The sequence below is a fragment of the Gasterosteus aculeatus genome, chromosome 18 (assembly GCF_964276395.1).
Source record: "Gasterosteus aculeatus chromosome 18, fGasAcu3.hap1.1, whole genome shotgun sequence".
Classification (NCBI taxonomy): Eukaryota; Metazoa; Chordata; class Actinopteri; order Perciformes; family Gasterosteidae; genus Gasterosteus; species Gasterosteus aculeatus.
The window spans coordinates 7,225,632-7,241,678 of NC_135706.1; the positions used below are offsets into that span (position 1 = coordinate 7,225,632).

A 16,047-nucleotide genomic window follows, 5' to 3' on the forward strand; every position below is an offset into this window, starting at 1 on the left:
TATTGCCTGCTGCTTCAGACAACCACACACATTTAAAAAAAAAAACTGCCTCTCTTCAGTTTTAATGTTGCTTCAAAATAATCTGCGGAGAGGCCCAAAGAAAAGTTTTCGACGACGTTAAAGTAGGTTTTGATCCTTGTGTTCACTGCGTTAGCGTGACAAAAAAGCGACGTGGTTATAAATGCTCCACATTTCTCAGCTTGCAATCAGACTTGACTGTTGGTGTGCGCGGTTTTCCCAGTGCCACCACTTCCTCCTTTGACATTCATTAACCTTTACAATGCTCGGCCTGTCACTGGATGACAGACACTGCACGCACGACCAACGCAACCAAAAATATCTCTCCCAGACGACAAATATTGTCCCACCAAACACCAGAAATCAAATGAAATGAGACAGAAAATGAGAATCCCAGACTATGAGGAACGCGAGGCGCAGCTAAAACCAATCTCGGCCATCTGGGATCGAACTGCCTGGTCGACTGGTTAAAAGCAAATGAAACGGCCCTGCGTCGCCTTTGGACAGGCGCAGCATTAGAAGGAGCGTTTCTTTATCTGGTGAAGCGTTTTAAAAGTTTCCCCTCCCCTTTGATTGGACGGGCGAGCCGTTAAAGGTGAAATGGCACGGGGCGAGAGTAGAGAGGGACGGCTCAAGTGATAAACAGACAGCTAATGAAAGAGAAAGGCTCGCTAACAGGACTTGGGGGGACCGTTTGGAACCGTTAATTGCTCAGGACCCATTGTTTCCCTCCCTCGGGCTGCCCTGTTTATATATACGGCCGATACAGCAAACTTTGTGCACAAGACAAACACCATTTTGTTTGGCAACAGAAAGTGACGCGTTTTAAGACTCTACATTTGCTTGAAGATGCTTGAAGTAGGCAAAGGCTCAGACTTTTGCCTCCTGTGGTCAGCGCAGTGACGCTATCCTAGCCACTGGATTCTACTCTGCTATTAAACAGAAAAAAGGGCGGTTGTTGAGTCTTTTCCCTTGTGCTTGACTTGCGAGAAAACACCCTCATGTCCTTGAGCCGGTCCTACGCCGTGATGCAAGAGCTGCCAAAACAAAAAGGCATGAGAGGCCTTCTAACGGTGAGAGAAGGGCACTAAACTCAAGCAGAGAATGGACACCAATCGATTGTCAAAAAACAAGCATAAATCCCTGAGGAAATAAGAAGGGCAGCTCTCCGCTCCGTCTCTTGCTGTCCTCCCCCTGCTCTCGACTTTACCCTATGACTCTACTTTTCTTCCAGGCCGGGGGAAAGCCATTTCCCGTTCTCACACATTGACATAAATAAACGTCACCACCACAGAGAGAACGCAGCGGGCCTGTTTGTGGGAGTCTTCTGGCCCTCGCCGGCACTTTCCTGTACAGCTTCAGCTAAACTTCAGAAGACAATGGCTTTTCAGACGGCGTCGTTTATCTGCTTAAGTGGACCCACAACGCCGGTCCGTGTCGTCGTGCCTACTGACACACAGCGCTGGAAAGAGCAGAAAACACGGCATGTGATCCATGTGAATAGAGCCTTTAGGGCTCAGAGTTTCCATCTTTATCACTGTGTCAGTTCTGACTCACTGTCTATGTCTGCTCCCCATGAAACAAACCACAAAAGGCTCACTGTAAGGAATTGGGACCATATTAGGAACTGAGCTTTATGCAGCCATCGTCAGTGGGATGCCACATAGACTCAGAAAAAGTGTTTTAATGTTTTAAAACCCCTCGACACAGATGCCATTTATTTTGTGCATACAGAAAAGCTACAGTGCCGTTTTGTTGCTTTGCTTGTTCACTGGCATCCTGCCTTAAAGCAGAGGATGTTGCTACTTTTGTAAAAACAAGGCAGCCATTTACATTAGCTAGGCAGCTAATTGGTAATATTGTTTAAAATGTACACAGATAAAAAGAAGAAAAGCACAGCATGGACTGTGATTGTTCTAAAAATATCACGGCATCAAAAGGCTTTGTGACTTCTCCCTATGTGAGCATATTAACAGGTACAAGGAATTGTTGTTGTGGAACGCCAATGCGGAAGCTAAAAGCGCTTCCTTTCTTTGTTGAAGGAACAAGAATTTGGAGCGGAAAGTCGCTCAATCCTCCCGTCTCTCCATCTTATTTCCCATCGCTTTAAAAGGGTCAAATACCTAAAAGAATTAAATTAAATAAAAAGGAAAAATAATGTTTCACACCACTCTCTGCTTTAGCTCTCGTATGCAAGTGCTGCGCGGTATATATTCTAGTAGTAGTCATTTCTATTCACACATCACGCTGCTATTTGTATGAGTCTGGAGTAAGCCTGTCAGCAGTCATACAATTTCATATTCATGAAAATTTCAAGAGCAATCTCCATCCCTTGGACCACGTCAACAACCTATGTGAATTATGTATGCCAAGCAGGAGCGAGAGGACGCGAAGCGAACAGAAGAACTAATAACATAATGCGTCTAAAGCATTAAAATAACTACCTCATCTTTATGGTAATATGTCTAATAATAGATTATATTTTATATTTCCATTTTGTGATCACTGACATTCATTTCTTGAGTGTTTTGGTATTTGAATACCTTTCATTTAAATTTGAATCCTCTTTTTCGTGATTCTAAATATTTCATTCCTCAATACGAGTAACTTGTGATGTGTGATTCAATATTTAGGTTCCCACTACAGTGGCTGAATTGACAATTCCCTCATCAGATATATCCAAAATAAGGTCAATCCTAAACAACAAGTTAGGAATATTCCCCCCTCCTGTGATCCAGGGTTTGTCGGTATGTGTATTCAGAGCCAGTGAGCAATGGACTGAAATCTAGGTTAATTACAACATAAAAATAGTACAGGCATTAATAAGGAACAGTCAAAAGGTTGGTTTGATTTGGGGAGTTGTCCATTTAACGACATAGTGGGTCCAGGCCTTTCAAACATGCCAGTGGAAACAGTCCTAGCGATGAAGCCTAGAGAACTTCCTGTACTTTTCCAGTCTTAAAGGCATATGTGCATTGTGGATACTGAAGATACATTTTAAGCAAACGAATGTGTCCCCATTAAGCACCAACCGTCATGGACATGGTGGATGCAGGGCTGGTCTTTTGACATCACATGATTTGGGGGTGCAATCAATTAGTAAATATCATACGTATAACATATAATATGTAGAGTATGTGGAGCAGACAAGGAAAGACACAAATATGCGCACACAGCTACACATGCTGATTCAGTACACAGGGCACGTGGGCTGGAGTATGTGTGTGTGTGTGTGCGAGTGTTGAACGCAGAACGTGAGCGTGATATCCGTCCCTCTGGGCTGCGCTTGAATCATGTGTGTTACATAAGCGAGGGACAGAGAGAACAGTTGGGATCGGCACTGCCCTCCCCCTGCTCATCCGTCCATCTCTCACGCACCTCTAATCCTTCCTTTGCCGTTTGTCACACACATTGCTTTATTCAAGCCATTAAGGAAAGTTAATCAATTAAAGCTTTAAAAACATCCCAAAGCCTTAAAACACCCTCGCACACATTTACTTATTCACACACACGCAGTCTGCCTCTCCTCTGTGGCAAGGACATCTGGCACATTTCACAAGCTGACTATGTGAGAGGAGAGTGTGTGTGCGTGCGTGTGTGTAGGCCGATGTGTGTTTTTGTGGGGGGAGGGGGATGGGAACATTGGAGAGCCGAAGTGAAAGGAAAGCTGGCACACGTGAAGGGGTTCAACGAGTACGTCATTAACATTGTATTGTAGGAAGAAAGAAGAAGCAAAGGCACACGCGCTCTAAAAAAGGCCCGTGGTGGTTGTGTTACCCATAATAATCGAAGATCAAAAGCAGAAGCTTGTGGGGCAATAGATAAAGCTCGCTAGTAGCGGTGTAACAGACCACTGCCCACCTCAAGATTTGGCTCCATGTTAACCGTGGACTAATTACAGTAACCATCACAGTGTGAAATAAAGATTTACTGACAATCGTTATCCGCCAATATTCAGTCAAATCTGCCAATTAGGATGTGGACATCCATCTGACGGTTTTATGTTGTAAACAGTGATTCCATGTTTAAATCCGCAGGGGAAGAGCTGGTAACAAAGGCACTGTTCGGTGAAAAGGAGTGTTGGTCGAAGTTATATAATTTTACTGATAAGGTCACGTGTAAGCTCATAAAAGTTCCTCTGTGAGAAACTTCAATGAATCCTATTTTCTGGAATAGATATTTTCACATTAATAAAGATATATTAGACATGAATTGTACCGGTCTACGGACCGGTTATACAGTTAAGCCTAGTATATGCTTCTGCGTTTTCAGAGCGACGCAGACGCAAGACCCCCTTGCGTGTAACCTTGCGTGCCTTTTCACACCTCCTTGCGTCCTTGCGTGTGAGGACCCATTTTTTTTGCGTTGCAAGCCTCCCGCAGCGCACCAGGCTGCGATTGGTCCGCTAACTACGTCCTTTACGGAGTCTCACATTTCCGCTTTCATAGCCCGATACCGCCATTATTAAAACGAAGAATGTTTACGACAAAACGGATCAGATTAAAGAACTTTTGTCGGAAGAAATGCGTAAATATGACCGCTTCTACAAGACGTCATTTACGGGTTGTAGAAGCGGGTTGGATTCACGGAGGGAGATCGCCGCAAACGCCGGTTTGCCGGTCGAGAGGTGCACAAAGTTGTGGAAGAAAATACGGGACCAATGTGTCCGCGATGAAAAGCAGCAGTGGCGATGCACGGGGCAATAAAGTCTATGATAAATAAATAAACAAACCAATGACTTCCACACACAAAGACGTGACTCTCTAGGTCGTCTTCAACAAAACATGTTACTCCACGTGTTGTTCTGGCGGTGAATTGCTCTGCAACACACGCAAGACTTTTAGAACCATGAGTTGAAACGAGTGCGTCAGCCTTTCAACAATGTATAATATTTAACATTTAGAATTATTGATGGTTTACACCGACCTCCGAGCAGTTGAAATGACCTTTTGGGCGGTGACAAAAATATTTGTCTGAAGCCTTGCTTGACAAGCCAGTGTAGGTTATCAATGATCAGCAATTAGTATCAAGGATCCCTAAAAGTTATATTTACTCCCTTTTTTCCTTTGCGGTGATCCAATCTGTGCCTCTGATCAGTGATACGATCCAAACCTTGAGTTTTATGATCCGCTGCACCACTACTTGTTAGCCACGGTAAAAATTCTCTGGGGAAACTAAATGTCATTGCTGACTAAAACTTCACTACAGTAATCTGACTGCAGATTCTGTTTCGTTTGTGACTCATTAGGGCAGTGAACGCATTCACAGAGCGGGAGGGATTGGACGTCTCGGCTGCAGCTCTGAGGATGAGCCACCTCAAAGACCCTAGGAAGCCAATTTAAATCTAACTTACCTGCAAGAACGGAGGGGGGGGACTCAAACCACTCACAAGAGACCTTTTACTCGACACGTATCATATGGGAGACAGAGGGAGAGAAAAACGTGTGTGTGTGTATTTGTGTGTCCGCGTCTTACCTGATGCGTGACCATTGGGGATCAGGGTGAAGAGGAGGAATAGCGCGGAGGCAGCCAGCCTGTGGGCCGGGGAGGAGGAGGAGATTGAGGAAGAGGACGGGGCTCTCGTCTGAAACGCTACCATTCCATTGCACATCTTTTCCCTCCGGCAACCAGCGAGAGTCCTCTACGGCTTTACCTGTCCAGGCCACATGGAAGAGGAAGGGATGTAGAGGGACGGGGAGGAAGGACGCGGATTACTATCAACGCTCAGCGAGGATTATGTAACCAAAAGCAACACAGAAAGAGACAGGAGGGAATAGAGTGAGAGAGCTCTATAAACTAAGGGACAGAGAGTGACAGTTTAAAGCCCTTCACTGCATGTCATCAAGGAGCGCTTGGTTCACGGGTATTACAAATTCTCACACCTCGATTCTCTAAATAGCAGCCTTCGATTTAAACCACCAACAGGCAGACAAACTGCAATTTCCAGTATTTTTTTTTTCTTCAAATACCACTAATGGCATCAACAGCAGGAGAGTTCCTCTGATCTCCCCTGGATCCCCACTCCTGCCTCAGCCACGAGATCAAACTAAATGAACCTCTGCCGTAGATGATGTAACAGGGAAACAGATCCTTGCTGCTGATGAGATAGGAGCATTGTGGGTAAAGAGGCTAAAAGTGTGCGAGAGAGTCAGCGTAAAATAAGACAGTGACTACCATCGCTTCATTGTACAAGTAAAATAAATCCAGGGCTCCCTTGGGATTTGGGCAGTATTTCTTATTGGTCATTATTAGTTCAATAATGCATATGCACTAAACATGTTTACAGCAGGGAACACTCAATTGTAGTTACTGAAGGGTTTCAATAAAAAGTGTAGAGTAATTTACAGATGAATGATTAACAGATGCCCTACCGCCGTCTGCTCGGCTGTGATGCAACTCAGCCATATGCTGCACACCGTTAGAAGCAATAGAGTGAAGGGAGTGTGATGGATCATTTATTTGAAGACAACTCCACCGGGTGCTACTTTCATTAATATGTCCGGCATTTTTCCGGCTGCTCATAAGGCCAACATACGATGTCGACTCATGAAGTGTCTTTCGGCGACCATTTCAGTCAACAATATCAGCCAAATAATACGCTGCCGTTTTGTTCCTTGCCCTGCACTCGCTACTGCTGAAATGTTATTGTTGCACTTGAAGTTTTTACTTAGTAAGTGGTTATTGTAGATGTCTGCAAAATAAATAAATAAATACGGCATTCAGTGCAGAGAAAAATAGGGAGGAGATATCCACACCTCCATCCTCTTCACAAATCTCTCTCAAAGAACAGCTCCTGAAAGTGTTTGTTGTTGCCTGAGCCTGCAATCAGACTTACATTATCATTACATTAATGACAACCAGGTGCACGGTCTTGATTTTTTTTTGTTGTTGCCACAGACAGATCGGGATGATGTAGCAGTACCTGCGTTGGTGGGAAATGAGAGTGCTGGCTGGCAGAATATCCTCAAGAGAGGGCAGAAGGCCCATTACATTGACTCAAGGCTGCGGAGCTAATGGCTACAGTGATGACACGGCTGCACGTAGGGAGCTGGGAACTCGATTGCAGATTGGCTGCGTGGCCACTGCCTCCGATGACCCAGAACACCAGCGACGAGGGGAAGTGAGTGTAAACACACACGCACATTCATTTGCATCTACCTGCACATTTGCGGGTCCTACACCAGGTTTGATATTACGATACGTTGAATTGGCAGAAGTGTCCCAGCACACTCACTAAAGAAAAACCCTTCTGCCTGCCATCTCTCTGAGGCCTACCTGCATGTGGCCTGTGCCATTGGGAGAGAGTGACGTGAGTCAGATTTGGCAGGACAGTTTGGGTTCTTCATTGAGCCAAGAAGCAGATGGTAAAAAACACATGCATGGGACCACTGCCAGGCATTTGATCCGTAGACACTTTCTCATTTCGCCCACGTTGGGATCAGAGCACTTGTGCTCAGGTTTGGGTTACAGAGAGGCCCTGCGGTAACTCGCATGCTGATATGCCAGATGAACGTCTTATGAATGTAGAGGACAAACAAGAGTCCCACCCAGGACAAACAACCGCACGAGTTTTGTGTACTTGTTGAGATGTAAATAACCACTTGGGATAGCATTTATAATTCAGCGCGGACCCCCTGAGAGAGCTGAGGGCAGAGTATTGACCGTCTGGTATGTTTGCAAAGTGAAAACTTAAGCAGAATTAGCCCAATTGCTTTCACACAACAGCGTCCTAGAAAAGGACAAAGCCATTAACTCCGTGCAGAGGTACAATAAAATACTGCATTCCAATTAGCTTGAACAAGATAGCTCGGAGCCTGAAGATCATTTTTGCAGATCTTTTCATCCACTGACTGTATGCTTGTGCATTTAATTGATTAAAAACACATTATGGAGTTTGACAGCGAAAGCACAAAAATACTTCATGTATGCATGTCAACTTTAGAACTAGCTGTGCGTTTCCTGTCAGACCCTCCCAACCACGTTGAGCTTGACAGAGCACATGAAAGAAGGTGTTGCTATTTTTGAACTTCAAGAAAAAAAAGATTCGAAGCACGTAAAGAAACGCTTCCGGTCGGGAGGAGGGGTATGCAACATCGGTTTACCTGATCACTAATTACAGCCTGTGGTGCCATTGCTGTATTTGCAGTTACAAGGTGTGTGTTGAAATAGTTTCATATATAGAGAGAGAGAGAAAAACAAGACAACTCTTTCTGTTTTATAAGCTTGAAAACTGACTATCTTGGAGTTTTAATTGTTTAATTGTTAAATTAAAAAAACTAAATTGAAGACATTACCATACTCAAAGCAACAATGCATAGTGTAAATAATCTTTAGTTGGGGGAACGAGTAACATCGGTAAACATCGCAATGCTATTTGTCATTTACGTGGGCCATGTTTGGGCCCATTCCATCACAAAATGGCAGGTTTATATAGCCTAAATACTGCCTGTTAGGGCCTCCACTTGGGGAAAAAACTATGCAACTTCCACTTCAGACACCAGTTAGACAGCCAGCCAGCCAGCAGGCTGCTACTGCAGTTTTTCAGCTGCCCGAGGCTCCTGGAATGCAAAGGGAGCCAAGGAGAGCAGCAGCGCAGGCATGTGTCCGGGAACAGAGAGCACTCAGTGTGCCAAGGAAACAGCCGGGAGGAGATTTCCACCCGATAGACCCCAATGCTGCTGCTGCTGCTGGTGGAGCTCGCCTGGGCCTGTGGAGGGAGCCCAGAGATGGGGCTCTGCATCGCAGCACAGAAAGGACCCTTTGTTGAAGAAAAATGTAGTGTTAAGCTCCACAGTGCCCAGCATCCCTCTGTACTTTCGCAAGAAGGGGGACGGATAGAGAGTGAAAGATGGAGAAAAGGGAAATAAGGAAGAAGTGAGATGAAACAAGAGGGACACTGTCACATGTTATGTTGACAGTGGGGAGAGGTTGGGAAAGCTGTGAATGGGATTGAAGCCAAACACAGTGTTCTTATCTTTACTCACAGGGTGTTTTCTCTGAGCAGAAAAAAAAGGCTTCTGAATGCTGGACTGGGAGTTATAGAAATCTTACTGCAGTCACAAAATGATTTAAAGGAGAGCCATTAATGCTGCCCATGGTATATCTGCTATTTCCTCTGTGAAAGCCAGAGTGTGTACAATATGTAAGAACAAAACAAGTCCCTCTGAACTATGCGAGTCAAATGAGTGATTGACGCTTCAAAAAGAATCATCTAAATTTTTACAATTGTCAAATAACTTAAAAGTTGCCAGCATAAATCCTATTGCAATCCTAAGGCAAAAAGTAGATGAATGACTGAGTGCAAACAACATACTGCTTGGTCAGAGTTTATATTTGGTTAGTGAACGCTGGTCTGTCCCACAAAGTGGTCTACTGTCTGGAAAATGTTTAATAACACTGGGTTTTATAATTGCGGGGAATTATGTTTCAGCAATGGCATTTCGTCCAAGAAGAAACTTCTTTGGTGGTGGACAATATGGTAAAATCGTCCATCATGGTAACTATATACATTACTTAATAACGCCATAGAGCCTTATATAACACACTTACTGCAGAAAATCTAATGAGAAATGACTTATTTGTGCTACAGCAGGATTATCGGTTTTTGGCTAAGCCTGTCATATCAAAGCAGTTCAACAAGCTTATGAAAACAAAAACAAACTGACTATAACCCGATCTCTCCATAAAGTAAGGATGGCTTCCACAGATTACAGATATATTATAATATGGTTCAACATGCGTGGCACAGTGTTTGATCCCAATGTCAGACCCAGAACAGATTCCGCCTCCCTGACTTTATTCCTATTTGCCATTAGTAAGAAACTTCCAGGTTGTGTGTTCCTCATTACAACACTTTGGACTTCCCTGCCCCATGCAGTGACGTGACATTTGTTACCCTGCCACACAAGAACGCCTCAAAACTATTGCTGGCGAGTGGGAAATTACAACGTGAGTCATATTCGAGCAACAGAAGAACTCATCCGCACGTCTCTGCAACTTTAGGAAACGTCGCCGACAGCGTCCGCGACAGCTCTGAAGCGGCCACGCGCCCCGATGCGTGCGACTGTACAGCGAGCTATTTAAACAAAGAGCACTACGCGCGCGCGCGCGCGCACACACACACACACACGCCTACCTACACGTACAGATACGTGCACACGCACCAGTGGACAAAAACAAAGACAAAACCGAGGCAAACTCATTCTAAAAAAGTGGCTACGCAGACAATTGCTGGGTCTTTGTCCCAGCTAATTCTGATAGACGACATTGTCGAGCAATCGTCTATCTGTGCTAACGTATACCGCCCAAATAATGTGAAAAGATCAACAATACAGTAATGCTACAGCTGTTAACTGCTGGAGACTGGACGAACTAACGTTACCTACGCAAGGCGGTTTTCGATTACAATTAAAGCCGAACAGAATAAGACACCACGTCAGAAATAAAATATACCATAGCGTTTTCATAACGCTTAACGTTTGTCCCGGACGGACCACGGCTAGCTTAATTAACGACACACTTAAGCCAGTTACGTTAGTTGATAAACACAACATTGACAACTCATTTTTCTCCTCGACGAATAAATGTTGCTGGAGCGTGGTAAACATTCTCCCTGCTTTCAGTGATTCAATAGTCAAATACAACCGGGGGTGGAAAGAGAAAGACAAGTCATTCCCGTAGTGGCCTGTGTGTGCTTAGCTTGCGAGAAAACGGACAAGACTCACCAACGTAAAGGTTAAATGCGGCGAGCCCTCCTCTCGCTGCTTCACATTCGACGCATTAACGGCTATAAAAAATGGACACGCCCAAAGACCAGGAGGTGGCAAAACTGTATTAAAAAAATATTGAGTGTTTTTTGTCGTCTAGTTCCGTACTGTTGCGTTGTTCCTCGTCCTCCTCGGCTCGGCAGCTCCTTGTTTTAGGTGAGCGGAAACACTCGCCGCGAGAACTCTACCAGCTGCCTCGCTCTCGCGCGGTCTCCATGGCTACCTCGTTAAAAGGGCGGGCCCTAATCTGTCAAGCCAACTACACGGAGCGACTTCAGAATAAAAGCACCGTCTTTATTTTCTTTGTCTGAAATCATTTCCAAAAGGGTCAATGCTATTGCAATATTCCCTTCATCCCTGATATCTTCTTCAGATGGCTGTATCTTCTGCTGAAATATTTCATTTCCTAAGTTTGATATGTTATATTGTTTTGAGCTGTGGGTGCAAGTGAGTCCATCAACAGCATCTGCATCAGTACCCACTGAAATGACTAGCTTCTCAGTACAATAGGTGGTAAATAAATAAACAAGTGATTTAAATGTTCATATAAATGATTAGCATTCACTAAGTGGGGAAATAAAGTTAGATCTCTCATACTCCTAACCATAGTTCAACTGTAACCTTGCAAAACATTGCGGCACTGTAAAGAAACATCAAAAGAGGCCCTCTTATTTTAAGTCCCACACCCAAAGAGAGTTGATAAGTAAACGCATCTTTCAAATAGCTAAAGATCAGAAAACTATGTCTTCCACATATATGAGGTGATCCTTTGAGGGAAATTAATGTGTTATTGATTTTCAGGATCCATGAAACATCAAAAGATCTGGCATCAAAGTGAGTTTTTTTTTATAGAAAACTGATAGCAAGAAAAATATAATACGAATTTGGCTTAAATGTGGGAATCATTTCACCCATATAATTCAATAATCTTTCATATATGCTTTTAGTGTTTTTCACCTAACATAGAAACTAGGGGCATTTGAGAAACTGCAGTCCTATCATAGCAAATAGTCCTGTTCGATGGCTCATGTGTTGTTTATAGTATTCATGATATTTGTACAGTTTTTCAATTTGTGTTCTTCTACTTTTGAAAAATGTCTTGTACTCGCCATCACATGTTAATCTTATCTGTACTTGTTATTGCCCTTAGCAAACGTTCCAAAGGTCCACTCCAGTAATATGACCCTTGTAAGGGTTGTTGTAAATGAAATTCATATGACTGCTACAATTCCTCAATGTCCAAAATGAAATGGTTGGTTTCTACATACATTCCCTACAGTCATATTTCGTTCTCTCCTCCTCAATGAGGGATTATTTTCTTTTCCTCATCCCAGAGGGTTTGAGTCATTGACACTGACTAACCAATGAATGAGTAATTAAACTCCAGCAGTCATGTAAAGAACATCTGAGAGGACACACACACACACACACACACACACACACACACACACACACACACACACACACACACACACACACACACACACACACACACACACGTTTTCTGACCTTGGTGTCCAGCAATTTTGTTCAGTAATATGGAAATATATGTAGGAAGGTGGATGTAACTAATCAGATAATGTATTCCATATGGGAAACATGTGTTGTAAATAGTTTCATAGCGCGTAGGCTGCTGTACCTGTCTTACTGTTTACATGTCGATAACACAAGTACATGCTGAGAATCTTGTGAATCGTGTCGGGAGATCGTAATTAAATGTTTGTCTAATACCGGAAGGACGTCTTAACCTTTAATGCTTTTGGGCCAATGCTGACACCTAGCGGCTGCTTCACCTCCCTACAACGCATCAACCGGTTCCTGAGTTGATCAAATTATTTCTGCAAATAGTTATTCATTATTCAAATTAAATGTTTTTTTTCTTTGATAATAACACAATTACTTTAACATATCTTGTGAATCATTTGTGCAAGAAACGAACTGACATCACGGGCAGCTGATCCAGAAAGTGGTTCCCCCCTTTTTGGCAAAGTGGTCGCGCCCATTTTCCTTCCTTACATTTCAATTTCTTCTGTAAACAAACTGCTTCGTAGTGCACGTAAGTCAACATTGTGCGTTTCCGTGATTTCTATCGATTGGTATTCACTGTCTGATCCCCACTAGTCTGTGGCTAATGATTTGCAGTTTGTTTAAAAAACGCGAGAAAATAAAACAAAGCAAACAGTAGTACTGCCAAAGCTGTTGAGCTATTTCTTGCTAACTATCGGTATCGAGCTACCGGAGGATTTAACGTTAAACAAGGCTTTCATGTTTGGTTGCTGACGACTCTTCGAATGTATTTTTAGATGAATGAGTTGTGCGATCTTGACCTTTTCTCCAGTTGGGCGCTACTGTGTCGCAGAAAGGACACTTCTCAATTTCTTAATTGCCAACCTACAGAGTCAACTCCATCAATTACATCACGGATTGTTTACGTGACGTCAGCGGTGTGCCTTTCAGAAAGGGATTTTAAGCCCTCATTTCTTAATGTGGGACTGTCTGTCTTCAGGTTTCATTGGTGCGTGTACATGCATTTGACTTCTAACCGCGAACATATTCATGCCCTTTCAATCTCTTCAATGCAGCACAGGTCATGTTGCATGTCATGATTTGGCTTCTTGATGAATTTAGCCATGGCAGTATGACACAAGCGCAATATGGAAAATTAATTAATTCATATAGAAGTACAGAGGCCGTAAACAAAATAACTAATATAGATATAAAATACCAAAAAATTAAAACCAGTGTGAGGCAATCCACTGACGCATTTTGAATTTAAATTCAAGCATAGCTGACTGAGATAAACACACATTCTGGGTCCCAACAATTAGGTCTTACAAAATAAATCCTTCCTTTGCATCCACCGAATATCACTGTGCAATAATTGGGAGACAATTTAATATTTGTGTTAATCCACACAGCATATTCTGTCAGTTACACTATGATGATCCACAATGGAGAAGGTTTATAATGATTAGCATGATATTTGACAGAGCTGACGATGACACAATACGCTGTATTTAATGTGAAAACTATTTCATTCTTGATCGCCTTGACAGAACTCGATTGATTCCCGTCTTGAAGAGCCGCAATGGCTTCCTCGCAGATCCGCCTGAAAATTCTCCCCAGTCTTCGCTGTCTCTTTGATAAACCAGTGCAGGTAAAAGTAGAGGGACTCGCTCCACACAAACAAGTTAAATTAACATCCAAACTAGTGGATGACAGAGGGGCGATGTTCAGGGCCTCTGCCCTGTTCAAAGCAGATGCCACTGGCCTGGTGGATGTCTGCCGAGCACCCTCCCTGCGAGGAAGCTACACCGGAGTGGAGCCCATGGGGTTGTTTTGGGCCATGGCGCCAGAGACTCCACACAGTAAACTCCTGAAGAAGAATGTGCTCAGCCCTACAGTGGTGGAGATAGAAGCACTGTGTGCAGAAACGGGCGAGGTCTTAGCCTCTGAAACCAACGAGAGAGGATACATGACAGAGGGGATGAAGAGAGTACCTGTGCAAGAGGGAAGAATACGAGGAGTCCTCTTCGTACCACCGGGTTGGTTTTGTACTGTAGACAAGAGCGATAGAGAGATGGGAGGGATATCGGTGTTCTACTTAACCTCTGCCCCCTTTTCTCCCTCCAGGAAAGGGTCCATTCCCAGGAATAGTGGATTTGCACACATTCGGGGGACGTCTAACTGAGCCCAGGGCCAGCCTCCTGGCAAGTAAAGGTTTTGTTGTCCTGGCGCTGGCCTATATAGGCTACATGGATTTACCCCGAAACCCCCAAAAGTTGGATCTGGAGTACTTTGAAGAGGCTGTAACATTTCTGAGGAAACAGACAGAGGTTAGTGTTGATGATCAAAACAGAAAAGATAATCATCTTTACACTGCGCCGCAATTGTTTTGTATTTATTTTGAATTATGTGTCCCATTCAATTTATAACATACACACACGTATTAGATTCATATACCCATATTTTACATACTATAACAGCGTCAATGTTGCCATCTACTGGCTACTTTCTGACACCACAAAGACCGTTTTAGAATGACACAGTGGACAGGAGATTAATAACTGATTTACTCGTTCCACCCTCGTATATGACAATTTGTTAATATTATATGATAATCAAGTGTTGGAATTTTTTACCCTTAACACAGCTAATTGATTCATTTAGAAAGTAATGTGCAGAGCAATAAGTTATGGCACTTATTGGTATTGTCATATGGAATTGAGGCATTTAAAAAAAATATATATATTTTTATGAAACCGAACATTTTAGCAGGAGTACGTTGTTCTTAACACGATAACCAACCCGATACCTTTCTCTGCAGGTCAAAGGTCCTGGGATTGGCATCATATCAATCTCCCACAGCGGCTGTGTGGCGTTGGCCATGTCTTCCTTCCTCTCTGGCATCTCAGCGACCGTGTGTATTAATGGCTGCAGTGCAAATGTAGTGATCCCTGTGCACTACAAAGACGCCATTCTGCCTCCGCTTCAACCGATCATGAAGAACATCAAAGTCACAGACTCTGGTGTTCTAGATGTACGCGACGCCTTACCCGACCCGTATTTGGAAAAGAACAGGGCGTCATTGATCCCGATTGAACGGGCCAGCTGCCGGTTCCTGTTGGCCGCTTCTGAAGACGACCGCAACTGGAACAGCGTTCTTTTCGCCGAGGGCGCCGCCGCCACGCTGAGGAGTCACGGCAAGGAGCATTTTGAGGTGGCGACGTACCCCAAAGCCGGCCACTTTTTGGAAGTCCCTCACACGCCTCACTGTGCGTCCGGGTTTCACGGGGCAGTCGGCTCTGAGGTGGTGTTTGGTGGCGAGCCGAAAGCTCACGCTGAGGCTCAGCAGGACCTGTGGGAGAGAGTCCAGGAGTTTTTCAAGAGCCACTTGGACAGTAAGGGTGCTTGTTAGCGAGCCACGCTGCGTCAAGTGTGTCGAGCATCCAGGAATGGCTATCATTAGCGACACTTCACTTTGCCTTGTAGATTCCTACCGAGGACGTTTTCAACATGGTATTGAGTGAGTCTTCTGTTGATGCTTAGTGCTCCTCTCAAACTGAAACAAACTCGCCGTGCTTTGGCGCTTTTGCCCAAAATGATGCAGAGTACGACGCCCCGGATGCATCAACATGCTCTGCAGCCGTCACTACTGTTTTGAATTATCCAGCACGTACTGTTCTTTGTTCATGTATTAATACTCTAGTTGTCGTTGGAGGTTTAGTAAACTAAACGCACAATAAACTATTTTGATGATGAA

At 43.9% G+C, this 16,047-nt stretch overlaps 2 protein-coding genes across 3 annotated transcripts in view; one reads left to right on the top strand and one right to left on the bottom strand.

Annotated features, from left to right (window-relative positions):
- The window catches only part of susd6 (sushi domain containing 6), a 28,150-nt gene extending 17,136 nt beyond the window's left edge, over positions 1–11,014 (bottom strand). The window contains exons 1-2 of the mRNA XM_040160030.2: positions 10,743–11,014; positions 5,494–5,671 (exon numbers count right to left, since the gene is read on the bottom strand). Coding sequence (XP_040015964.1) covers positions 5,494–5,629 — 136 coding nt within the window. The 5' untranslated portion in view covers positions 5,630–5,671; positions 10,743–11,014. The remainder of the gene's footprint in view (positions 1–5,493; positions 5,672–10,742) is intronic.
- A 1,556-nt stretch (positions 11,015–12,570) lies between these two features.
- LOC120807715 (acyl-coenzyme A thioesterase 2, mitochondrial) lies at positions 12,571–16,047 on the top strand. Of its 2 annotated transcripts, none has more exons than XM_040160027.2 (4): positions 12,571–12,840; positions 13,841–14,329; positions 14,418–14,620; positions 15,112–16,047. In XM_040160027.2, the coding sequence occupies exons 2-4, from the start codon at positions 13,873–13,875 to the stop codon at positions 15,700–15,702; spliced, it is 1,251 nt and encodes a 416-aa protein (XP_040015961.2). In that variant the 5' UTR covers positions 12,571–12,840; positions 13,841–13,872; the 3' UTR covers positions 15,703–16,047. The 2 variants fall into 2 exon arrangements, with proteins under 2 accessions (XP_040015961.2, XP_040015963.2); XM_040160029.2 differs by having other exon boundaries at positions 12,804–12,853.

Excerpts from the sequence above, each read along its gene's own strand:
- LOC120807715 (XM_040160027.2), top strand. The coding sequence starts at position 13,873 with ATGGCTTCCTCGCAGATCCGCCTGAAAATTCTCCCCAGTCTTCGCTGT. Across the intron at positions 14,330-14,417 it reads AGTCCTCTTCGTACCACCGG|GAAAGGGTCCATTCCCAGGA; the intron begins GTTGGTTTTGTA and ends TTCTCCCTCCAG. Across the intron at positions 14,621-15,111 it reads TTCTGAGGAAACAGACAGAG|GTCAAAGGTCCTGGGATTGG; the intron begins GTTAGTGTTGAT and ends CTTTCTCTGCAG.